Raw genomic sequence first — 26,589 nt, forward strand, 5'->3', positions numbered from 1 at the left:
ATATTGTAGCAAATGACAGGATTTCTTTTTTTTTAAGGCTGAATGGATATACCACATTTTCTTTACCCATCCATCCGTCTATGGACATTTAGGTTACTTCCACCTCTTGGCTATAGTAAATATGATGAACATGGGTGTGCAAATATTCAAGTCATCTTGCTAATAATTAAATTTACTTAAAGTAATATAAACTTATACTTAAAATTTTGGAAAATAGAAAATCATTAAAATGTGGGGAGAAAATGACCTCCACTTAGCCTCCTGTCTTTCTCGTTCTTCTGTTCCTCTCCCCTTACCTTTCTGTAGACCTGCCTTTTCCCTTTTTCCTGCCCTTGCCTCCTCCTCTGCTCCATCCCTTCTTCCTTCTCTTTTCCTCACCCTCTTCCTTTTCCCCTTCCCTAATAACCTTGATCTCCCCCCAACACCCAAAGTGCTCTCTTCCTGAAGGCCAGCTCTCATGTGGAAATAGGCTCCTTTGTCAATCTCTGCCCATGTCTCCCTCATAATCAGAACGGTATTCCTTTACCCCACTGTTTCTTCCCTAGATGTCACATGTACACAGGTAGCATGTTTTTAAGCGAATTATATTCTTCATTATTGATTGATTAGGAGCCAGAACTTTATTTCAAAGAACCCGAAGAGTTACTTCAGGTCCTCACAGAGCTGGAAGAGCAGAATCTTACTTTGGTACAATACTCCCAAGATGTAGATGAAAATCTTAAAGATGTAAATAAAAAAGAAAAACTTATACAGGATAAAATGTAAGTCATTAAAAACAAGTAGACTTATTCTATTAACCGATTTCTAACCAGAGATAAAGTCCAACTCACTTATGCATGGCCCTTCCTTGTGGTCTCTCTGGATTTAGGATGGGATTTTTGTTAATAATAGTTTACACTGAAGAGTGGAAAAGGTAGAAGTTATATTTACACAGAATAGACTGGCTTTAGTTTAATTTTAGTCCCTACTTTTCACTTGTCAAAATATTTTCCTAGCTAGCAATAATAAGAGACAATTTAAAAGATTAGAAAGAATTGAAATGTCACCTACTGCCTTAATTTTTGTTCAATACAGTTTTATGCTATCATCTGGCTAATCAATTCATGCTTTGGATAATGCTAATAAATGCCTTTTACTTGGCTGTGACTCTCAGCAAAAGTTTTTTTTGTGTGTGACTTAAATATATCATTTTATAATGTACATATTGATATATCAGGGCTACTATAAAAAAGGATTTCTGTTGGGAAGGAGGCTGGATTTGATGACTCACAAAATTCCTTTCTACTCTAAAATTTTATATGATTACAATTTTGGAAAATAGCTTCAAGTTGCAGAGAATAGACCTTTATATCTACTCATTCTAAAAATGTGTAGAACCTTTTTTGGGAAGAGTCTTCTGGATTAGAAGACAGCAATCATTTTAAACAGTTAAGTCAAACTACATTGAACTTTGGAACATATTAACTTGTTCATAAGTTAAGAACCTAAAACCATAATCTCATAATCACCCAGTAGACTACTGTATCCTTTTAATCCTTGTCTCCTCTCTCCCAGTCCTCAGTGTATGGGGCCCCCGCCCTGACAATATGATTTGAGGGGATGGGGTGGGTATGGTTGGGCAGGAAAAGGGCATCTATATCAGAATCTCTAAGTGAGTAGTCAGGAGTCTGTACTTTACCCAGTGGCTCCTCAGATATTCTGATTATCAGCCAGGTTTGAGAACGCTGACATACTAGGTCACACAGCTTGGGCTCCCGATACCTCAGCTCTGCTGCTTTCTATTTGGGGGACTCGGGGGAACCACAGAAGTGGGGGTGGGGTGAGAAAAATGCTTCCTGATGGAAGTTAAAAAGCATCTGTGCATTTATTTTTCTCACTTTAACCTGAAAAGTTGCATGTACTTTGTCAATGTCTTAAAATATAAACTTGTATTTGGCTTGCTAGACATAGGATGTTGACACATGATCTGGAGGGAGTGCTGAAGCTCCTGACTGATGGCTTATTTCACTAAACCACAAATTACAGACAAGGGTCTCTTTCTTCTTTTGCAATAGAAATACCAACATAGAGTTTCTTTTGGAACACAAGGAAATGCTTAAGGTTAACTGTGTAAGAGAAGAGGAAAAAGCAGCAGAACTGGAATTAAGGTCCCGGCTATTTAGTTTTGGAGAATGTAATTCAGATGCTCAGGTAATCATTCTTTGCCTGTAGTAATTTTATTTTGGCTCATGATATTAATAATCTGCATTCCCTGTGTATTAAGCATTGGAATAGGGGAATTAAAGCAAACCACAAGTCCCAGGTTGATGATGGAGCCCAGAAAGCAGCTTGGAAATAATTACCTTGTCAATATGTAATAGCTAATTTCACAGTAGATAGAAAGCATTTAAATTGGCATTGGAGTTCTCTTAAAATGTTACAAAGTATGATGCTGAGATTTCCCCACCTATAAATACATTTCTTTTAGTCAGTATACATATTACCATACATATGAAGTATTTCACTACCTGTGATCATTTTGGTATTAATTTGAGGGGCAAATAATTAACAGAGGAATCACTGAATCAGCACTGAAAGGAATTATCTTCCCAACAGTGAGCTTGTAATAGATTGTGGCCTCTTTCGGGTCTGCATAGATCCACGTGTGCTTATCTGTTTGCGTGCTGGTTTCTCCCAGCTCCATGCAAACCCCAGGGTAGGGGTTGTCTTACCCTATCTAGTCAGCTAAGTTTAGTGTCCTCATAAAGTAAGTGCTCAATAAATGTTTGTTGAATGAATGATTAGGTTAGTTTTAAGACCCATAACAAACTCCAGCTAACATTGGTTTTCTTGTAAAAATCTCAAATGAATAAAATTCAAAACTCATATGTGAGACTAATATCACAATTATAGTTATGAACTTGATTTTCAAACACAGGTAGATTTAAGGGGACTCTATCAGAAGATGACTATGCTCCCCTGCCCATAGGTGGGCAGGGTTATAAAAGACAAACCTGTTTATGGCTCCTTCACAGCCCACATTTCCTAGGGTGGCATAACACCCGGAGGTAGGAGGGGATAGGACTGTGCACTGCCAGAGCAGGAAGTGTGATGACAGCCACCTCTCAGTTCTTCAATGCTGGGGGTTTTTTTAAACCTTTTTTTAAATTGTGGTAAAATATACACAACATAAAATTTACAAGTTAACCATTTTAAGCGTACAATTCAGTGGCATTAAGTATATTTGCAATATTGCATAAGCATCACCATTATCTATTTACAGAATTTTTCATCATCCCAAACAGAAACTCTGTACCCATGAAATAATAATTCCCCATTCCCCCACCTTCCAGCTTCTGGTAACCTCTGTTCTACTTTCTGTCTCTATAAAGTTGCCTCATATATATGGAAGCATACAGTATCTGGACTTCTGTTTATGGCTTATTTCACTTAGCATGTTTTCAAGGTTCATCCATGTTGTAGCATGCATCAGAATTTCATTCCTTTTTACAGCCAAATAATATTCTGCTGTATTTTTATACCACAGTTTGTCTATCCATTCATCTGTTGACAGACACTTGGGTTGTTTCCACCCTTCAATTCTGTTTTAAATAATTCTGAAACTGAGTAACATGAAAAATGTCAGGTAAATATCAGTGGTATCTCCCCGTGCCCTCCACCAAGCCCCTTTCATCCAAATTTAGGGTGGCTATGAAAAAAAGTGGCATTTCAATACTCAAACTTTGAAGCAACCAGAGCCCTAAATGGAGAAGATAGAATTGATCTGAAAATTACTTTTTTAAAGACTATGACATTTGGGTCACAAGTGTAATTTTGGCATCCGTGTATTATATACTCTGGGAAAATGGAGCTAATAATTCACAGTGTCTCCCAAAAATGTGAAATGTTGGGGCAGAGAAGCAGAGGCAGAGCAGGACAATTGGCAGGGGAAAGTATTCTTTTCTAAGAATTTTCCAGCTTCCCCACTCCCATTCTTTTCATATGTTGAAATGTGCAAAACATAATCCTTTATGAGTGAATAAGCATAGCTGTGTCTAATTTTAATATTCATAAATTATCATAGGTATTTTGGAGCTATGAGTATTTTATTCTTTCAAAATTTCCACTCTTAACTGTACTTAATCCCCTAAAAACATTTTTCCTTGATTCAATATTTTACTTTTAAAATAAAATTTTAAACTCAACTATAATGTAATACTGAAAAGTGCACAGATCCTAAGTTTATCTCTCAAGGAATTTCCTCAAGGTGAACACACCATTACCACCCCCAGAAGCCTCCCGCATGCCCCGTTCCAGTCTCTGCCATACACCCAAGATGACCACTATCTTTACTTCTCTCACCATCGATTAGCTTTCATGTTTTTGAACTTTATATAAATGGAATCATGTAATATGTCTGGCTTGTCTGGTTTCTTCCTCTCAACATTATGTTTGTGAGATTTATACATGTTGTTTTGTGCAGTTGTTTATCGAACATGAAATGGAATGTAAGCTATTCCGTTGTTCAACTTGCAGAACGTCCTCATCTCTCGTTTTATCGTTCTTGGGCACAGGGAGCTAATCAAGTTCAATTGCAAAAGTTGTTTACAGTCAGCACTCAGCAGAACATAACATGGATTAGAATTACAGAATCCTTGAGTTGGAAAGGACTTTAAAGGTCATCTAGACATCTACCCCCTCGCCTATCCAGTTTTGATACAACTATTTCTCCTAATCATTGCTCTGGTCAGATCACTTCCCATTCACTGCTGAAGGCATCCAGAGTTCCTATCCAGTATTCTGAGCCTTTCACGGTCCTGTCCCGATCCTGTCCCGCTACACAGCAGGAAGCAGCATCTCCTCCCACTTCTTGCAGCCTCTCTTGGCTGCTCCTCCTCCGAGGTGCTCTGGGCTGGGCCCGCCATCTGGTGGCAGCTCCAGGGATGGGACTGATGCTTTACTTCTCTGTCATCTGTAGGCCTGTGCCTTGAGCTCCCTTTTTCCTTGTCCTTCTGCTCTGTTGGGCCAGGCCCTCAATCTCTTTTTCATACATGAGTATTTTCTTTAACCTCATTCCCCAATCCTACTTCTTACACTGTTCTTAACTTGTTATCTTAATAAAATATCTCTACTTGTCTTTTCCTCTCCTGTTTGACAGGCAGAACTTAAAAAGAAAACAAGACATGCTGAAAGGTCGCTGCCCATCCATCTCTAAAGCTCTTTCTAAGTGTTCAAGAGGTTTCCCCACAAAACTTCCATCAACGTACTAATCATTCTCATATTAAAGATGTTTTCTCAGAATATATATTTTTAATGACCCACATTACAGTAATTTTTTCCATATCCAAGTACAATATTTTAGCCCCTTGATGAGTTATACTTTTTTCTTTTATATTTTTCTATACATCTAAAGTTTCTAAAAGGAATGTGTTAATATAAATAGGAATACAATAAATGTTATTTAGAAAGGGAAAGAAAAAAGCTTTATGGCAAATAGGACTTTTGCTTTTTTATACTTTTTCCTTTAACATTATTTTGTATTTCTCCAAATTTCCTAGAAGAAGCATATTTTAAATATAAATAGGGAATACAGTAAGTGTTACTTTAGAAGAAAAACGGGGGACTTTATGGCAAACAGGACCATCAGAAAGCTTGTTAAACTAGGTGGGACAGACAAGCTGTTTGAAGTAAACTATTGGTAACAGATCTTGACTTGTAATTAAGTGTTGGTGGCTCTGTAATGAGTCTGTGGTTTCAGGAGGGGCCTCCCATGGCTCCTGGAGCTACATCTGTCTTGAGGATTATTTGTCCTTGGCTTTATGGTGATTCTCATCTTCCTGAGCAGAAGCAGGAATGAGGGCAGGATGCTACCTGGAGAACGATTTACTTTGCTCAGTTTATTGAGATCCTTTTATCTGCGAATGCCGGGTACACACTGGAGAGACAGAAAGTTTCCTTACGGTCCCGAAACATGTTACCTACAAGCTCGAGCATCTCTACCAACAGTTAAAATGGCACAGTGGCCAGGTACAGGGATCAGCAAGGTTTGGCCTAAGCCTCTGCTTAGACTGGAGTACTAGAATGGCTTCCCAGTGGAGAGAATGAAAAAACTCCTCAAAAGATTTTACAGGCCAGCTTAGGAATCTGTTTGCTTGTAACTTTTTTTTTCCTTAGAGAATGCATTCATTTAATCAGCAAACATTTATTAAGTGCACAGTTATGTGCAAGGTGCTGCTTTAGATATAAGTGTAAAAATAAGAAATAGCTCCTGCCTTCCAGGTGCTTACAGTCTAGGAGGGGAGATAAGGCATGTATGCAAATAACTATCATACAGGATTATAGTTTTAGCAAATTAGAATAGTAAGGGCAAAAAAGGGAGCTCACACACTGTGCTGCTAGGAAATGCGTTAGAGTGGGGAAAAAAAGGATTTAAAATGTTTATGTAGTGTCTACTTGAATGAGAATGATACAGAAAACATTCAAGCAAAAAGACAATCTGTCCTATTAAGTTATTTTTATACCTAGACTGAAATATTTTTAAAGAAAATAATCCAAGGTGTTACTATAGTAATGATCTGACTATAAATTATAACATAAATTCAATGCTGCATTTTCTCACTGTTCTATGTTGTACTAAAGTTTTTCTTTTAAAAAAGGAAATACTTAGAAGAACATAAAAGCCTTTTTCATTATAATATAGTAAAAGGGAATTTTACGTTTATTGAATGAACAAGAAAATAGTAATGAAATTTTATGTTTTCTGCTCTCCTTTTCTTCTCAACCTCAGGAAAAACTGATAGACTCTCTTAGTAAAAAAATTAATCAAGTATACAAAGTCTGCATTGGAGATGCTGAGGTTGGCAGCCTCAACCCAGTTCAAAAGCTGGTAAAAGTAGAGTCTCGCCTGGTGGAACTGAGTGATCTCATTGAATCCATTCCCAAAGAAACCGTGGAGGCAATTGAGAGGATGAAACAGAAAGAACGACGGCAAAAGTACAGTCACTGTCTTATGATATAAATGTAGTGAAAGACTTAATGAGAAGCTGTTTTGCTTGGATTCCACACACATTAAGGAAGTCTATTATATAGCAAGTCTCTATTATACGCAATATAGAGACACAGTGGAATCAAACCCAGCCCTGCCCTCCTCATGGAGCTATTATTTAGTGTGGAGACACATAACATCCATATTCTTACGAAATAAACATCTCGTTGTCAATGGTAAAACTAGCACTGTGAAGGAGAGAGTTCATCAGGGGCAAATGACATAGTTTCGGATGGGCAAGGGGTCCTTCTAGCCTGAAAAAGTGAATTTTCAGAGTGAATATTCACTACTTACATGAAAATTTTCAAAGGGCTATAATGTAGAAGGAGAACTATACTTGTGGTGAAGGGCCCAAGACTAGAATTAGGAGCCTTTCATTGGAAAACTACAGGGAGACTCAACCTATGAAGGAATTGTTTGAAAGTTAGAGCCATGTAATGAGGGTTTTCCTCAGCTCCTAACTGCCAACACTTACATACATCACATTTACTCATTAACTCATTTATTCCTCAAGATAATCTCATGAAGATTGCCATCCCTGGAACACATACCACCACCCTCACCTCCACCCCTGCCCAGCCCCCATGTCCCCACATCTTTGCCTAGCTTGGGGCCTTTCCCGGAGAATTCACTGATTTAGAAATTTCCATACCAAGTTAAATAAGGATTTTATGTACATACTACCTTTGAGGCAATGATTATTATAAATATAATATGATCCCTAGTATAATGTAGCATATAGAGAATGCTTATAGGTGGAATAATGTTCTTGTTATAGCAAAAAAACATGTTGGCAGGCATACTAGAACTATGGCTATGAGCATGGGCATTAGAGCTGACCTGCCTGGGTTCAATCCAGGTTCTGCCATTTACAACTTTTGTGACCTTAGGCAGGCCACACAACCTCTCTTAAGTTTCAGTTTCCTTATCTGTAAAATGGCAGTAATAATGGAACTTATCTCACAGGGTTGTTGTGAGGATTAAATTAAATAATCTATGTAAAGCGCTAAAGCATGCTTGGCATATAGTAAGTACTCAAAGAGTAGCCATTAATATTAGATACTTTGTTACTGCTTACGTTACTGGGGTGGGGGGGATATGGTTTCCTCCATATAAAAACAAAGTCCAGAATATATTAAGGTGATCCTGATGGGATTTTATTGAATATGAAGCAATTTTTTTAAGAAATCATAAATGAAAATCACTTCTTCCAGAAGATGACCTTTGACTAATTATACTAAGAGCATTTGCATCTTGTAATTACTACTATTTCCAGTACTGATACATGAACCTAATTCCAATTACTTTTCTTATCAAAAGGAGAATTTTACTGGATTTTTCCCATGGTTTGGAGGCACCTAACATAACACCTAATTTTGCATAAAAAATGTTCAGTGAATGTTATATTGATAATTATATACATCCATACAAAAGCTATCACTTGTCCAGTGGTTATTCTGTACCAGGCATTGGACTAGACAGTTTGCATAAGTCAGCTCATTTAATTTTATCCTCATAACAACTCTGAAGAGAACAAAGACAAATACTATTTCTTGGCCTTAATTTGAGGATAACATTCAAAAAGATTTACTGGAAAGTATGTTTTTGTGGTTATCCATTGAACTATATACACTTGTGATCTGTGTACTTTTCTCCACATTATACTTCAATAAAAAGGTTTAAAAAGAGGGGGAAATAGCTGGAAATTAATTCAAGTGGCTGCCATACGGATTAACTGCGAAGTACCGAACTGTAAATGGAGTGATGAGAAAACTTTGCTGAGGTGCTTGTTTTAGACCAAGATTTGGATAGATTTTACTTCTTCCAAAATGGTGACATGCATTTTCTTCCCATTTCAACACAAACAGGATTTGTTGTTGAAATTTCACCTGAATATTCAAAACCCATAGATTTGGGTGAAGATGAAGTATTATTTTCATTTAACCTTAAAGGAAACTTTATAATATTTACATAATTCTTTACCAAATAGTAATGATGTAGGTCTTTTTTACTTTCTGTGATTTATAGTTAGAACAATGTCTTCCCCTCTTGACAGGTTGCGTGAAGAGAAAGTGAAAGAAAAACAAAAACACCAGGAGGAAAGGCTAAAAACTGCTCTGGAAAGAGCAGGAGCACAACCAAAGAAAAAGGTTTGTGTTTTGTTATTAATAGGTTCCACTACATCAATGTGTGAGGGCTTCTGTGGTGCAAAAACAAAATACCTAACTCATCTAATTTATCCAGGTTAAACTTCAGTAAGATTGCTAACAGCTTAAATTGATCTCTCTCTGGTTCCTTGCTACTTTTAGAATGATTCAAATTACTGGTTCTACAGTTCTCCATTAGACTAACTTTTTGGTAAAAGAAACCTCTCCCCTCTCCTCTTTTTCTTTAGCTCCAGGTGCCATGAAACTAGAGAATTTAAAAAATAATAGTAAGTGAATTACATATTACTGGAAGGGTCTTTTAATCCTCACACTGTAAAAATAATGAGACTTATAGTTGAAGTTAAAATAATTTACCCAGAGTCACTTCAGATTTAGCAGCAGAATCTGACCAGAAGCCAAGGTTCTTCATATTTCAAGATTACCTGTTCAGTAAGTTTAGAATTGGGCAGTCACAGAGTGCACGTGGTCTATGACTCCCCCTAGGTGTGAAGAGCCTTTTGTTTCTATATGCCACTCTCCCTCCTCTGAGCTAGAGTCTGAAGTATGTTCCAGGAAGGCAATCTCATAGTTAACTGCAAAGCTAATATGGACATTGATTCTCACCATAGTCACAGCTAACCTATAGTGAATGCTTCTGTGCCTCACAACCAGCCTTTGAGGTAAGTACTTAAAGTTCTGAAGTATGGTAACTGTTAATATGTACTATGTCAAAAAGTGATGATTAATTTTATTTAAATAAGCATTTCATCTTTAAAAGGGTCTGTACTTATCTAGTTCAACTCTGCTTCTCTTGAGAAGTTCAACTCTAACTTCTCTTCTTCTAAGAGAGAATTAACCATTCATCACCCTGCTACATGTATATACTATTATTTACTAAACTCACCAAATTAAAGTGATTATTTTTTAATATATCCATCTTTCCTTTTACACCATGAATGAGTTTTATGATCTTTGTATCCCCAATGCCTGGCACATAGTGGACACTCAATAAATGCTTACTGAATTAACAGACTAAAAATGAGAATGAAAACTAAATCTGGAAGAAAATTGGAGAAAGAATGTTGATAAGTCAACAATGTATGAAGACCTCTGAAAGAAGACTTTACTCTTTCAGAGGACATTTAGGACATTTCATCACTGGCAATTTTCCCAGACAGAAATTAATAACAAAGGTTATCAAAGGAGATCATCACCAGTGAGGGAAAAAATATGACACTAGGAAAGGAATTCAAGGATTCCAGTCATCTAAGGATATTTTTGTTGTTATAATGAGGGGAGGACTGCTAGTGCTATTTAGTTCTCTGGAGTCAGGAATGTCAAACATTCTGCAATGCAGGGTACAGTCACACACAGGGTTGGTGCCCCTTTTGAGGCACAATGGAAATGTCCCATCAAATTTCATGTCTAACAGAACAGTTTTCTTATACATTTAATTTATACAAATTCAGATATAAAGGCAAAACAAAAAATAAATAAATGAATAAGGAGAAGGGGGAGAAAAGACTCAAAGAGAAAGATTAGTATGATATACTTGAGTATATGCTCCAGAGAGAATAAATAGGTATGAACTGGGGTATTCCTAAGCCTCTCCTGGTGGGACCAAGAGCCAACAGGATTTCTCGTGCCTAAGAAAAGAGTACATGGTTTTCTCAAGGTTTTGTTTAACAGGATTTTTTTTTTTTTTTTTTTTTGCGGTACGCGGGCCTCTCACCGCTGCGGCCTCTCCCGCCGGGGAGCACAGGCTCCGGACGCGCAGGCCCAGCGGCCGTGGCCCACGGGCCCAGCCGCTCCGCGGCACGCGGGACCCTCCCAGACCGGGGCACGAACCCGCGCTCCCCGCATCGGCAGGCGGACCCTCAACCACTGCGCCACCAGGGAAGCCCTAACAGGATTTTTAAATGCCAGTCAGCTGTTGCTTAGCAGAGGAAAGTGGTCTCTTTGAACCAATGGAGTAGAAATTAGCTATGGCAGTTACTGAGAAATGAAGTGTTGGCCTCAAACATGGAGTTTCTCTAAGCTTAGCATACCTGAAACACAAGCTATCTGATGACTTTATCTAAATCCTCCCACTTGCCCATAAAACCTAACTGCCCTGTCTTCTGCATACCATGGTGCTCCATTCGTTACTTAACTTTGCCTGCATTTGGACATCCATTAGGTTATCAATCCCTTTGTAATTGAGATTATTATTTACTATTTTAAACTATATTATTCTTCAGAAAAATCAAGTTAGTATTAGTATTTTAGTTACACTTCAATAGAAAATGGTTATATGAAAATATTAACTACTTTTTCTTTTGTTTCAGCTGGGAAGACAACTTATGTACCGCTCAAAACCTCCATCTGCTAACAAACGTGAACTACTTTTAGTCAAGGATACAAGAACAAAATCACTGGAGGAAGAATATTTTTTCACTTGAATAGGAGCAGTAAGACATTTATAACCAGAATGCTTTAGGCATATTTTGCAGATTTTTGCTTTTCAGTAATGGCAATATTCTGCCCCACACACAGGCCTAACCAATTTCAGGAAGACAGGTCCTTACTCTAAAAGGCTCTTAGGATTGGAAATGGGAGTTATTTTCTTTTGTTGAAGACCTTTATTATCCACATCCTAACCATTATTCCATATAGCTAAACATTTATACTTTCTGTTGTCCCAGGTGGGGATACACATCCAAAGTGACCTTACTGATGTAACTGTATGGTGAATGACCATTTAAGTGCAATAATGGCATTCTGACAACCTAAGACTTTAAATAATCTTTTTTTTTTTCAACCAGTCCACAGGAAAGTCCATAGTGTCAATTTTATCACTGTGGAGTATACATTTTAACAATGTGCAACTCTAAAATACTGATTTGAGGAGTTTAAAACTTAAATGAAAACTACTAGATTATGTTCTCATGAGAACATAATGAGACATAACCAACCATGAGACTGATTTTTAATTCACATTAAGGGGTTCTGTTCAGAAAACTTAATTCTCTTAAGTGAACAAACAGTATGTCTTCAGCCTACATGTCAGTTCACAATTTCTGTTGTGTTCTATACTCAAAACCATCTTAATTTTCAGGTGACGTTTCAATTTTAGCTGTAATGTGCATATCATTTAGCTCACGTTGATATAGAATTAACATGTAATTTATTGACTAGTAAGTAAAAGTCTATATTAACTCTAATAAAATATTTAACTTTATATGTGTCAAAAGTGGCTCAAAAATAACTCTAAAAGAAACAGTTGCTTTTAAAAGGTCTCAGTTAATATACAATTACAAGGGATAAAATTGACTTTCATAAACATTTATAGAGCATATAAATAAATTTCCCTTATAGAAAAAAAATACAGCATTGGGCTTACATGAAAACCAACTTGAATAAAGTTGGGTGGCTTTTAAAGCATTAGTTCTGTGAATAATTTTTCAACTGTTTCAACATTTGAGCTCTGCATGTAAATATCTGAATATGAATAGCTCACAGTCAAGTTGAAAAACAAACAAATCTTTATTGTCTACAAATATATATAAAAAAAATTCCCCCCGAAAGATGCTATTCTCTCATTTCCCCATCTTCTTCTTCTTCTTCAACACCCCTGATATAAAGGACATTATTACACCTGTAAACAGAAAAACAGTCCATTTTGTTGTTCCAACAAGAAACCATATAAGATCTGAATTACTACGTTTATTAGATTTTTTCATTACAAAAATATTAATGCTAAAATTACAATACATCATTTCTTTCTCTTTTAAAAAAAATTTTACCTTTGGTTTGTTAAAGAGCACATGACACTCATTTTTATACCATGCAGTTGTTATAAAATGGTATCTTTATGATCTTCCAAAGGGAATAATGACTAGAATTTGGAGATGTGAAGCTAGTTCTAGAAAATAAGTGTAATACGAATCCCTAATAGCAGCCAGACCCACCTAAAATTCAAAACCAAGCTCTTGCAACTAAAACCACTGAAAAAGGTACAGTTAAGAGCTAGAAAGTTTAATATCAACACTAGAAAAACCTTAAGAATGAACAACTCCCAAATATTTAAATCTGCTTTGACAAGTTTAACAATTTCAAGAATCTTGAAGTCTAGTTGTAGAATGTTATGTTAAAATTAATAGTGATTAAAAAAAAGTAATTCTGAGATTGGGGCACTAATAGTTTATTTAAACAGGTATTTTTACTGCTCACCAGTAACTCCTTATATAAACTACTGATGTTTTGTTACCTTATTAAAACTTCACCCAGATGTCCAGATAATGCTCCATCTATGTATTCTTCTGTGTTTGCAAGCTTTAAATAAAAAGAAAATATATTAGTATAATCACACAAGAGGAAAATAGTATTATACACCTAATATTGGTGAGAGAACTTATTAACAGAGAACTTTCGGTACCAATGACTCACATTTACCTACAATAATTAGAAGATCAGTTTTCTATTACTACTGTAGTACTTTTTGGTTTCATATAAACATTCAGTAAAGTTAACATTGATGGATGTAGAACTGATATATAATAAAGCTCATTTCAACACAATTTTTTAAATCTCAATAATGTAATATTTCTTTCTATTAAACATTAAAACAACATGTCAAGGAAGACAGTCTCCAATTTATGAATAAGCTGTGAATAATTCAGGTCTAAAGAAACAGACGTTAACTTTTCTCAGAGTAATAGCATTATATCATATTGAGGAACCCAAAGGGTACAAAAGCTATGGCTAAAATACCAAATACTCTTATATTAGTCAACAACCAAACTAAAGAACTGAATAAGAATTTTTAAAAATTATGTGCTAATAAATAGGAAAAAAATAAGTTCTTAAGAGGAGGTTTAATTAAGAGTGACCTTTATAGTTACTTTAGAGAACTCTATTATTTCTAATTTTACATCAAAATGTTTAGCTTTCCTTTTACATAAAGATAATAAACTTTACTTATAATTTAAAAAAATTACAATCAGTGCTACTGGGACTCACAAAAGAAATGAACAAGATAGAAAGGAAACAGGGAAGTTTCCTTCATTAACTAGGCAAGTGGGCAAAGGGAAAGAAAAATAGGTCTTAGAGAGGATATAAGGTAAGGCATTTAAAACATGTTAATGAATTAATAATGCTACTGGATATTATTCCTTCTCCTATAGAGAACAAAAAATAACCTCTTATACTCAGGGGATATGGTTTTGTCTGAAATTGTTGCCAACAATTAGTTTTGTATGCAATAGCTCTCAGAAATAATGTATTAACATCAACTAATTTTTTTTTAAAGTGATTATTTCCGGCAGATGTTCACCACCAACATTTAAACTGGTTTCTAAATTATAATAATGCTCCAAAGGCCTTCTACCACACTTTAAAAAAATTGAACTATAGCTGATTTACAATACTGTGTTAGTTTCAGGTGCTCAGCAAAGTAATTCAGTTACCCCATTTTTCAGATTCTTTTCCATTATAGGTTATTATAAGATATTGAATATAGTTATAGTTCCCTGTTTTATACAGTGGGTCCTTGTTGTTTATCTATTTTATACACAGCAGTGTGTATCTGTTAATCCCAAGCTCCTAATTTATCTCTCCCCCACTCCTTCCCCTTTGGTAACCATAGGTTTGTTTTCTGTCTCTGAGTCTGTTTCTGTTTTATAAATAAGTTCATTTGTATCATTTTTTAGATTTCACATTTAAGTGATATCATGATATTTGCCATTTTCTGTCTGACTTCCTTCACTTAGTATGATCATCTTTAGGTCCATCCATGTTGCTGCAAATGGCATTACTGCATTCTTTTTATGGCTGAGTAATATTCCATTGTGTGTGTGTGATACATATGTACCACATCTTCTTTATTCACTCATCTGTCAATGGACATTTAGGTTACTTCCATCCATGTCTTGGTTATTATAAACAGTACTGCTATGAACACTGGGGTGCATGTATCTTTTTGAATTAGTGTTTTCTCCAGATATATGCCCAGGAGTGGGACTGCTGGGTCATACGGTAACTCTATTTTTTGTTTGTTTGTTTGTTTTTGTGGTACGCGGGCCTCTCACTGTTGTGGCCTCTCCCATTGTGGAGCACAGGCTCCAGACGCGCAGGCTCAGCGACCATGGCTCACGGGCCCAGCCACTCTGCGGCATGTGGGATCTTCCAGGACCGGGGCACGAACCCGTGTCCCCTGCATCGGCAGGCGTACTCTCAACCACTGCACCACCAGGGAAGCCCACTCTATTTTTTAGGTTTTTTTTTTTTTTTTTTCGGTACGCGGGCCTCTCACTGTTGTGGCCTCTCGCGTTGCGGAGCACAAGCTCTGGACGCGCAGGCCCAGCGGCCGTGGCTCCGGACGCGCAGGCCCAGCGGCCGTGGCTCCGGACGCGCAGGCCCAGCGGCCGTAGCTCCGGACGCGCAGGCTCAGCGGCCATGGCTCACGGGCCCAGCCGCTCCGCGGCATGTGGGATCTTCCCAGACCGGGGCACAAACCCGTGTCCCCTGCATCAGCAGGCGGACTCTCAACCACTGCGCCACCAGGGAAGCCCTATTTTTTAGTTTTTTAAGGAACTCCCCCCATACTGTTCTCCATAGTGGCTCCACCAATTTACATTCCCACCAACAGTGTAGGAGGGTTCCCTTTTCTCCACACCCTCTCCAGCATTTATTATTTATAGACTTTTTGATGATGGCCATTCTGACCAGTGTGAGGTGATACCTCATTGTAGTTTTGATTTGTATTTTTCTAATAATTAGTGATGTTGAGCATCTTTTCATGTGACTTTTGGCCATCTGTATGTCTTCTTTGGAGAAATGTCTATTTAGGTCTTCTGCCCATTTTTTGATTGGGTTGTTTGGGTTTGTTTTGTTTTTTTGATATTGAGTTGTATGAGCTGTTTGTATATTATCACATTTTAAATAAAATCCAAAATTCTTACAGTCCCTTAAAAGGTCTTCCATGACTACCATTCCAATCTTTCTATCATACTTCCTGTAACTCACTCTGCCCTCACCTTCTTGTTGTGCCTTGAAAAGAAAAAGCATGTTTCTGCCGCAAAGCCTTTGCAACTTGCTGTTCCCTCAGATTGGGATGCTCCTTCCCCAAACACTCTCTTTAGTTGCTCACTCAATTCTGGTCTCTGTTTAAATTTACTTCCTCAGAGAGGCTTTCCCTGGCTATCCTATCTAATACTGTACACTCTTGTCACCCTCTTCCATTTCTGCTTTTTCTCCATAGCATCTATCATTACCTGATACCATATCACATTATATTACCATCTCCCATCACTAAAACACAAACTTCTTGAGGATAGGGACTTTTGTTTTTGTTCACTGGTGTATTCACAGTGCCAGGCACATAGGGGCTCTCAGTAAATATTCACTGAGTGAACAAACTCAAAAGCATCACCAATGCGGTTAGTTACTCAGAGATACATTTCATAACTCTGGCAGGTTCACTAGGAAGCCATATTACTTCTAAAACCAAGTATTTGGTGGGTATTCTTTATCCCTTTCTTTTAATGAGATATAGTTCTTTATAAAATTCTCTTTTAAAGTATACAAGTCAGTGGTTTTTAGTATATTCATAAAGTTATGTAATTATCACCACTATCTAAGTCTGGAACATTTTCAGCACAATGGATATAGTCTTCAGATTTCTCTATGGCCTTGGTAAATGATTCCTGCTTAGGGAATTTTCCAGACCAAAATCATGCTCTATAAGAACTTTGGGGACCTGAGCATTGTCTGTTCAGGTGGTAAACTCTTAAATTAAGGAAAATGTCAGCTTTGGGCCTACAAGTGCTCCTATTAGTACTTTGCCTACTGCACTATCAGTTTGGAATACTTGGGAGTCATGATTGGTTTGACCACCTATCTAGGTACCCTTTAAAGTTCACTCATCAGCCATTAATCAGTCACATAAATACCTGCGCTTCAGGAAAATATAACCTCAAACTCTTTCTTCAAAAACCTGGCTGAAAACTATTGAATTAAACAACAAAAAAACCAAACACCCCAATTTAAAAATGAACAAAGGACATGAACAGGCATTTCTCCAAAGATATGTAAATGACCAATAAGCACATAAAAAGATCTTAACATCACTAATCATTAAGTAAATGCAAATCGAAACAATGAGATACCACTTCACACTCATTAGGATGACTATTAAAAAAAACAACAGAAAATAACAAGTGTTGGTGAGGATGTTAAGAAACTGGATCCCTTGTACATTGTTGGTGGAATGTAAAATGATGCAGCTGCTGTGGAAAACAGTCTGGCACTTCCTCAAAAAATTAAACAAAGAATTACTGTATGATACAGCAATTCCACTTCTGAATATAGACTCAAAAGAACTGAAAGTAGAGACTCTGATATTTGTACACCTATGTTCACTGAACTATTCACAACAGTCAAAAGGTGGAAACAATTCAAATATTCACCAACAGAAGAACGATTAAAATGAGGTAGAGTTGACCCTTGAACAACACAGGTTTGAGATCGCATGAACAAGCTGATGCAGAACCACAGATACGGAAGGCCAAGTATGGACTCAAGCATCTGTGAATTTCAGTATACCAGGCAGGTCCTGGAACCAATCCCCCAAGGATACTGAGGGACCGCTACACACAATGGAATATTTCAACCATAAAAAGGAATGAAATTCTGATACATGCTACAACATGGATGAACCCTGAAAACACCATGCTGAATGAAATAAGCCAGACACACAAGGACAAATATTGTAGGATTCCACTTATATGAGGTTCCTAGAATAAAGACAAAAAGAACAGTGTTTACCAGGAGGCAAAGGGAATGGGGAGTTATTGTTTAATGGGTACAGAGTTTCCCTTCGGGATGATGAAAAAGTTCTTTAAATGGATAATGGTGATGGATGCACAACCATGTGAATGCGGTTAATGCCACTGAGTTGCACACTTGAAAATGGTTAAAGTGGTAAATTTTCTGCTATATATATTTTACCTCAATTAAAAACAAAAAACAAAACGTGGCTGAAACATTTACAGAAGCTAGTTTAATAGACAAGTAGCCAGTTCATCAATTCTTTTGGTCAGTCTGTCTTCTCCCTCAAGAATTGCTTTTATCGGGCTTCCCTGGTGGCACAGTGGTTGAGAGTCCGCCTGCCGATGCAGGGGACACGGGTTCGTGCCCCGGTCCGGGAAGATCCCACATGCCGCGGAGCGGCTGGGCCTGTGAGCCATGGCCGCTGAGCCTGCGCATCTGGAGCCTGTGCTCCGCAACAGGAGAGGCCACAACAGTGAGAGGCCCGCGTACCGCAAAAAAAAAAAAAAAAAAAAAAAAAATTGCTTTTATCAAATTACTTTGATGTTGTACATTTAGCATTCATCAAAAGACTTAAGAATTTCACTGGAAAAGTTTCTCTCAGAGCTAAGTGCTGGGAAAAGTTTTGCTTTTTCTGCGAACTCTAGTGTATTTGTCTTATGGCATTGTGAATCAAATGTCTGAGCTCTTCTTACTTTTAACCGCTAGGAGTCAAATCCGTGCTTGAATTTTGCTTTAATATGTCTCATACATAGTTATCACAGTTACAACACCCTCCTTGGCCTTGACTTTATTCCTGAATTTTGCTCTGTGTTTGTCAATTAAACTAATTACAACTTTGTAAGTCACACTAAACCTTTGAGGAGTCAGGTGAAGAAAAATAAATACAATTTAATGATCTTTGTAACTCTTCAGCTTACCTGCATGTTCATATAGCCATCTACAGACACCAGGTAGCCTTTGTACTCCATTCCCCACTTAAGCTTCACCATTACTGGCTTTCCTGTTAATCCATTGAGGAAAGGTTTGGGATTGAGGGGCAAACTCTGCACAAAGAACAAAAAAAGAACCCAATTGATTATTTTTCCTTAGTTTGGCTTCCATTACCTACTCTCTTCTCTATCAAATCAGCAATATTTTATAGTATCCAAATGAAGCAAAACTCTTGTTTCCCTCTCACATTATTACATAATTTTCACTTTTGTTGAAGAGCATCAGAGAAACTTAAATACCCAGTTAGCCAATTTCACCTTCAATCCATCAAGACTTGTAGAAGTATTCATTGTTCACTTAAGAAACACTGAACACCTAATATGCATCACTCACTGTTCCAAGGCCATAAAGAAACAAAGGTAAAGGCAGAAAAAAAGAAAAAAAAAAAGCAGATAACAGTCCCTGTCCTCAGGCCCACAGTGGGAGGGGGGAGGGCCAAAACACATGCAAATAGACAATTATTTTGCAATGTAGTAAGAGGAGATATGCTATGTACAAGGGTACCAATCAATCAAACAATCCAGGTTAAAAGAAAAGGAAGAGTTGCCTGAAATATAAGTAATGCCTCTGTTTTAAAGGATGAGAGGTATTTCCAGAGGGAAAAGGGCTGATCTGGTGGGGTGGGGGTGGGGGTACCTATGTAAAAGGAGGGAAGAGTGAATGAACAAGGGATCTCAGGGTCACACAAATTAGTTTTGTATGAGGCTACAGGAGGAGGCAGGGACAGATCATGCTCCACGATCTTCAACTGAATTCCAGGAGCTAGGACTGGGTCTTCTTTGACTTTGCAGTGCCTCCTACATATGGGCAATCACTTAATGTTTGTTTATTCAGCTAACCGGTAGTACCCCCAGTGAATTCAGACTTTTCTTCCTTTCCTCATCTGCTCACTCATCGGCCAAAGAAAGAAAACCAATAACCTTGGCTACTAAACCCTCTAGAATAAGCACATTCACAGTGATCTCAAATGGGTCTCCAGTTTTCACTCATCTTTCTCCAACTTATTAGCCACATGGCAAGTATTATTTTTATCATACCATGTCTCTGCTTAAAATGCTCGATGGCTTCCAACTGCACTTGGAGTGGAACCCAGACCTCCTAAAACGGCCTAAGAGGTCTTGCCCGACCCCATCTCATGACCACTATCCCTGCAGGCGGCTGTGGCTTTCTCAATTCCTCCAGCTAGTCAGGTGTTCCTTCCGGCCTCACAGCCTGTGTTCCTGTTCCCTGAGCTTGAGGTACACACGCTTCCTCCTGCTCTTCACGGGGCTGCATTCCACATCTCTTAGATTTCAGGTTCAATCCCTCCTCCAAGGGATGCCACCTGTAACCACTCTTCTAACGTACCTCGGCGCCCCCTCACAGCACCGTTTGCTCCCTTCTTAGCAGTTAACGTTATTCGAAATTATGTATTTATCGTTGTTTGATTAATGTCTGAGTTAACCTAGAGCAGGGTCCGCATCAGTACTTTTTATCCTATATTCCTAGCACCTAGAACGTTACCTGGCCCTGGCAGGCGGCAGGCGCTCAGTAAAGCTTTGCTAAACGAACAGGAGAATGCTCAAAGCCTGGGCTCTGTATTCCAAAGGGCTGCAGGGCCCCCCAACCTCACGGGACGAAAGCGGATTGTGGAGTGTGATAAATGGGACGTGAAAAACCGCTGCATTTTTACCCCAGCCCTGTGGCCCCAGGCAGCAAGGACACCTCAGGCTCGGATACAAAACGAAGACGGGGAAGGGGGCAGGGGCACTCCTGGGGAGGGGAGCGCTTCGGAAGGAGGGCGCGCCTCAGACACCCAGAGCAGGGAGAAAGGGGCTGGCCACCCGGCGCGCCGCGCCTCACGCGGATGAATGGGAAACGCGCGAACCAACCACCAGGCCCGGCAAGGCTGGTCGCCCGCCCTCTCTCTCTCACGGGACGCTGGCCGCTCTCTTTCTCCTTACCATCGCGACTACTGCTGCAGTAGTGTGCAAATGCTGCAGGCTACTCGCCGCCGACCCAGCTGTCGTCCGACCCTCGTGACTGGAGTAGCCACAGCAGGGTCCCCAGCCGCGTAGCTTCCAGAGAAATGGCCGCCAAATAGCAGCGTGACCTTTCACCTCCGACTACCTCTCTTCTGGCTTCTGTGATTGGACGCAAAGAGGTGCGTGCTGATTGGAGGAGGTGGCTGGGCATGTCTCCGGGCAACCAGCTGCGCCGAGTGGGTGCGCGCCTCCATGGCAGTGCGCGGGCCTCTGGGAAACCGGCTGCTCCAAGCCAACGGGAGGATATCTGCGAGGCTGCAAATGCCGTGAGGCGGCTCTGGTTTCTCGTTTGCTCACCTACCTCGAGGGTGCACTGTGTACCCTGTAGAGTGGACGTGATGTCTTGCCAACTTGGCTAGTGGGGGCTTCCTTTGTCCTCGTACACCTGGGAGAACGAATTTGGGGCTCTCGGGTTTCCTCCTCACTTTCCCACAGAATCTGTGCTGGGAGGTCTCCTCTGACACGGTCGCCTTCTCTCTGTTCTGTAATGCTCATGTCAACCCACTTCAGGGGAAGTGGGAGAAGCAAGACTAGATAGGCTAAGGGACGTGAAACGCACCGAAGTAAGTCAAGTACAGAATATATTTCAGATGAGGTTACATGGAGTCTAGAACATGGTGTGGTGGGCTCCGGCTCCATCTGTTTCTTTTGCGTTGTGAGCAGAGGCCCGCTACAGTCTTTATACTGCACTTATAGCAGAAGGTGGAGGATGTTTACGCTATCACGGATTGATCCTTCCAATATAAGAGTGGAATTGTTGGGTCATACAGTAATTCTGTACTTGACTTTTTGAGGAGCTACCAAACTACTTTCCACAATGCCTGCACCATTTTACATTCCCACTAGCAATGTATGAGATTTCTAATTTCCCCACATTCTCACCAACACTTATTTACCATTAAAAAATATTATCATAGTCGTCCTAGTAATCCTAATAATAATAAGCCGTCTCATTGTGGGTTTGATTTGTATTTCCCTAATGACTAATGATGTGGAGCAACTTTTCATGTGCTTATTGGCTACTTGTATATCTTTGGAGAAATGTCTGTTCAAGTCCTGTATGCCTTTTTATATGTTCTATTTCTGGAACCCTTGAATGTATTGCCTAATTTGAAAAGTCATGTGACCATTCTGGGTCTCAGTTTCTTCGCTGATAACAATGAAGAGATTGGACTCGATCGGGGTTTTCAACCTCAATACTAGTGACATTTGGGGCCAGACAATTCTTGTTGTGGGGACTGCCCTTTGTATGGTAGAATGGATGTATTGTAGCAGTATCCCCAGCCTCTACCAAGTAGATGCCAGTTGCAACGCCCTCCCTCCAAGTTGTGACAACCAAAATATCTCCAGACATTGCCCAGTGTCTTCTGGAGGGCACAGTCGTCCCCTGTTGAAAACCACTGGATTAGATCCATGATTTGTAAACACAGGCCACAGACTTGGATCACTTTGCAGGTAGTATTGAGGCTTTGCAAACTATTTGTATTATTAAAAAATAAACAAAACAACTAACAAATCGTACATTTATTTAACAGGGACTGTATAAGAATGATGAAAACCTGATGCTTCTCTGCTTTTGATTAGAATGAAATCAACTCAAAATACAAATACTAGTTGATAAATCATGGATCAGAAGCTCTGATTGACATTTATATGTATCTGATTTATAAAAATGGGAAAGAAAATTGTCAATAAATGATGTTTTTTAGCTTCATAAATCATAGATTCAGTTTGGGGGGAGGGTAGATAATAAAACCCTTTGCGGGTAAAAAGCTGGGAACCCCTCAGCTAGCTGACCAGTGTTAAATACTGACTTTAAACACAGTTCGGTTCTTTGCCGTACTTCCACAAGGTGGCAGTGGTGAGTTTTGAGTAAAATTTCTAATCATACAGGCACTTGGAAGTTAATCTGTTCAAAAGGGGACTTCACTGTTCTCAAAACACAAACGACCCACTACTGGGCATATACCCTGAGAAAACCATAATTCAAAAAGAATCATGTACCAAAATGTTCATTGCAGCTCTATTTACAATAGCCTGGAGATGGAAACAACCTAAGTGTCCATCATTGGATGAATGGATAAAGAAGATGTGTGGCACATATATACAATGGAATATTACTCAGCCATAAAAAGAAACGAAATTGCGCTATTTGTAATGAGGTGGATGGACCTAGAGTCTGTCATACAGAGTGAAGTAAGTCAGAAAGAGAAAGACAAATACCGTATGCTAACACATATATATGGAATTTAAGAAAAAAAAATGTCATGAAGAACCTAGGGGTAAGACAGGAATAAAGACACAGACCTACTAGAGAATGGAGTTGAGGATATGGGGAGGGGGAAGGGTAAGCTGTGACAAAGTGAGAGAGTGGCATGGACATATATACACTACCAAATGTGAAATAGATAGCTAGTGGGAAGCAGCTGCATAGCACAGGGAGATCAGCTTGGTGCTTTGTGGTCACCTAGAGGGGTGGGATAGGGAGGGTGGGAGGGAGGGAGACGCAAGAGGGAAGAGATATGGGAACATATGTATATGTATAACTGATTCATTGTTATAAAGCAGAAACTAACACACCATTGTAAAGCAATTATACTCCAATAAAGATGTAAAAAAAAAAACAAACGAAACAGAACAAAACCACATAGAACTTCTCCCACAGTCTCCTGTGCTGTACAGTCTCCATCCCCCTCACCCCTCAAATGTTTCCAGTGAATCAAATTTTTAAAAATAAGCTTGTTATTCTACTTTTCATCTGTTACCCACCTTGTTGCTAGAAGTATCTCTAACCTCCCCTCCTCCAAAATAAAATGAAAATCTGGACATACTACTCTGCTACCTTTTTTTGGTTCCCATTTACCAGCGGCCTAAAACAAGTTCCTTCCCAAAGTTTCTTTCCAGCTTTATGTCTTTCCGTTCTGTCCCACAAACCACAAAGCTGGCCTTTGAATCACAGGCCATGTTTGTTTTTGTTTTTGTTTTTTTACAACTCCATGTACTTACACATGATACTCTCTCCATCTAGAAATCCTTTCTCCTGTTTGCTTTGCCTGGAAAATTCTTATCTCCATGATCCAATTCAAATGGGCACTTTAGGTCTGAAGACTTCTCTTAAACTTCCCCAGGCCATTAGTTATTCTGTCACATGGTTCTACACCATCTATCCTGTTTTAACACCAGCTACCCTCTATTTTAGAGAAAAAAAGATTTTGTTCATTAACTCATTTGTTGCTGTTACATTTCATTCCCTAGTGCAATACACATCATTTTCCACATTCTGTTGGCTAGAACACAGTCACATGACCTCACCTAAGTCCAATGGAGGCTGGGAAATGTGCTTTGTCAGTGCACAGGAGGAAAAAGGCAACGTGAACACAGAGTGGTCTCTGCCACACTCAGAAATTCTACTCTAACAATTAGGTTAGTTTCTACAATTTTGCCTAACCTCTTATATGCCATCTGTTTACACTCATTCCATTTTAGGCTGTATATCAATATGTTATCCAGCTTCATTATCACCTTTCATTGTCCTGGGGTATTTATCAACTATAATTCCAATGCTGAAATAACTACTGTTAAATTTTGTTATCATCTCTTTTCTCTATGTATAAGTGTATGTATTTTGATATAGTTGGAATAATATATAAATTTTTATCCTATTTGACTTAACATTACAGTAAAAATAATTTCTCTTTCTTAGGAATGTTTCAGTGTCAATATTTTTAATGGCTGCATAACATTTATCATATATTTAGATATACCCTAATTGTTGGGATTTAAGTTGTTTCTTGATTTGTTACATAAAATATCAATCTAGGAATATTCTATTTATGTATGTATATTTCTTTCCTTTATGTCCATGTATCTCTGTACAAGTCATTCTGTAACATGGGTGCCTCTGTGCTACTAGAGGTAGTTTAGCGCAAAGTGTGTGGACTCTGGAATAGGCACTGCTTGAGTTCAAGTTCCTTCATGGGCCTTCTGACTTTGAGTTCTTCATTTGTATAGTGGGGCCAACGGTAGTCTCTACCTCCTGAGGTTTGGGATGACTAAATTAGTTAATAATTAAAAGAGATCCTTTCCTTCTTGAAACTTTCATTCATTTATTCAGCAAATATATATTGTGTCACAACGTGCTGATCATTATTCTAGGGGCTGTGGATGCAACTGTTCCAAAAGGAAGGAACAATCTGTGGGAGAAACCCAACCAAAAAGCAAAGAAATAATTACAACTATTATGTGCTGAAAGGAAGTGAACTGGGCGGGGAGATAGAGAAACGGTATGGTGGAAAGTGAAACCAACTCAGATAAGGAAGTTCTATTTTGCCTAAATTTGTCTAAAGACCAGTCTGCCAAATGACGAATATACCAAAAATTGCTAAATATCTAAAACAGGTTATTCAGAATGTTCCCTACAATGGTTTCACTGTCAGTGAGTGGCCAGGGTAGAGGCAAAGCTCCAGTTTACAAAAATAGAGAAGACAGCAAAACCTTTCTGATGGAAAGTTTACCCTCAAAGAGGGCTAGGCATCCTCAGATGAAATGCACGCAAAACTGATAATCAACTGAGCTGAACCCATAAATCCTTGGAGGAAAACAGCTGTGGCAAAATGACTGCAGTGAATCTTGCATGTAATGAAAATTTCAAAAGCAATCAGTAATTCAGCAAGTGTGCGTTTAGTGAATTGACTTCCTTCTGGAAGTCAGAGAAGGCTTTTCTGAGGAGGTGATGTTTAACCTGAGGCCAAAACTATGAGAAGGCATAAAAACTCCTCTATTCGTAATAATTGGACTACTCACATAGTACATGTTATAGATCGTTCTGTATTGTGGTATTCGTGTACATGTATTTGACATCCTACTATAAGTTCCTTAAGTGCAAGGTAAACAAAAATTCAGTATTTGGTTACTGCTAGATGAGGACTGAGTGTGGTGAGACAAACAAAAGTGTCTGCGGGGCCATCCCTGTGGCTGTCTGTGGGTTGCTTGGTAGTAAGCTTGCTGGGCTTGGTGGCTCCTTGCCCTCTCTCTGCAAGGGTTCCAGGTGCTAGCACAGCTAGGCAACTAGCGTTCCCAGCACTGGTATGGAACAACCCTGAGCAGCCGGCAACCAAGCTCGAAGACCAGTTTTCCTCTACATGCAAGGCTGCTCTCGCAAGGAGGGGGCAGGCAAGTTTGCTTTTCTGGAGCACAACCCTTGAAGTATCTAGCCATGCCAAGCCCACACATATCTGTCCATGGGATGCCAAACAGGCCGCTGACCCTTCTGCCTGCAGATTCCTGCCCGCAGTGTTTGGCCCTAGCCCTTCACTCAACTGGATAACACCCAAGGCAGTGTTTCACTTTGCCGATATTGAGTGAATGAATGAACACATGGAAGAAAATGATGACCAGACTCAGCTCTGATCTAGATGATCCCACAGGCATACTACAGTATAAGTATAGGTGAGGAAAGCAATAAAGCCTTGAAACTGCAGTCTTAATGCTTGTTTCTCTTCTCCCAAACAGGGAGCTCCGCTGAAGATGCTACATTTGTTAAGCATAAGGTATCGCTGCTCTTTCTAGTCTTAATTTAGGTTGATGCTTTCAG

General features: G+C 38.9%; 2 protein-coding genes across 2 annotated transcripts in view; one reads left to right on the plus strand and one right to left on the minus strand.

Moving 5' to 3' along the window:
• CCDC38 (coiled-coil domain containing 38) overlaps positions 1-11,612 on the plus strand; it is a 40,765-nt gene extending 29,153 nt beyond the window's left edge. Inside the window, exons 9-13 of the mRNA XM_030856347.2 lie at positions 610-761; positions 2,055-2,190; positions 6,767-6,972; positions 9,081-9,174; positions 11,499-11,612. Coding sequence (XP_030712207.1) covers positions 610-761; positions 2,055-2,190; positions 6,767-6,972; positions 9,081-9,174; positions 11,499-11,612 — 702 coding nt within the window. The remainder of the gene's footprint in view (positions 1-609; positions 762-2,054; positions 2,191-6,766; positions 6,973-9,080; positions 9,175-11,498) is intronic.
• A 1,060-nt stretch (positions 11,613-12,672) lies between these two features.
• On the minus strand, positions 12,673-21,046 carry SNRPF (small nuclear ribonucleoprotein polypeptide F). Its single transcript, XM_030856346.3, has 4 exons — positions 20,916-21,046; positions 18,900-19,025; positions 13,421-13,485; positions 12,673-12,808 (listed from the first exon to the last, which is right to left on the minus strand). The coding sequence occupies exons 1-4, from the start codon at positions 20,916-20,918 to the stop codon at positions 12,742-12,744; spliced, it is 261 nt and encodes an 86-aa protein (XP_030712206.3). The 5' UTR covers positions 20,919-21,046; the 3' UTR covers positions 12,673-12,741.
• Between the last annotated feature and the right edge of the window lie 5,543 nt (positions 21,047-26,589).

Source organism: Globicephala melas, chromosome 10 (genome assembly GCF_963455315.2).
Source record: "Globicephala melas chromosome 10, mGloMel1.2, whole genome shotgun sequence".
NCBI lineage: Eukaryota > Metazoa > Chordata > Mammalia > Artiodactyla > Delphinidae > Globicephala > Globicephala melas.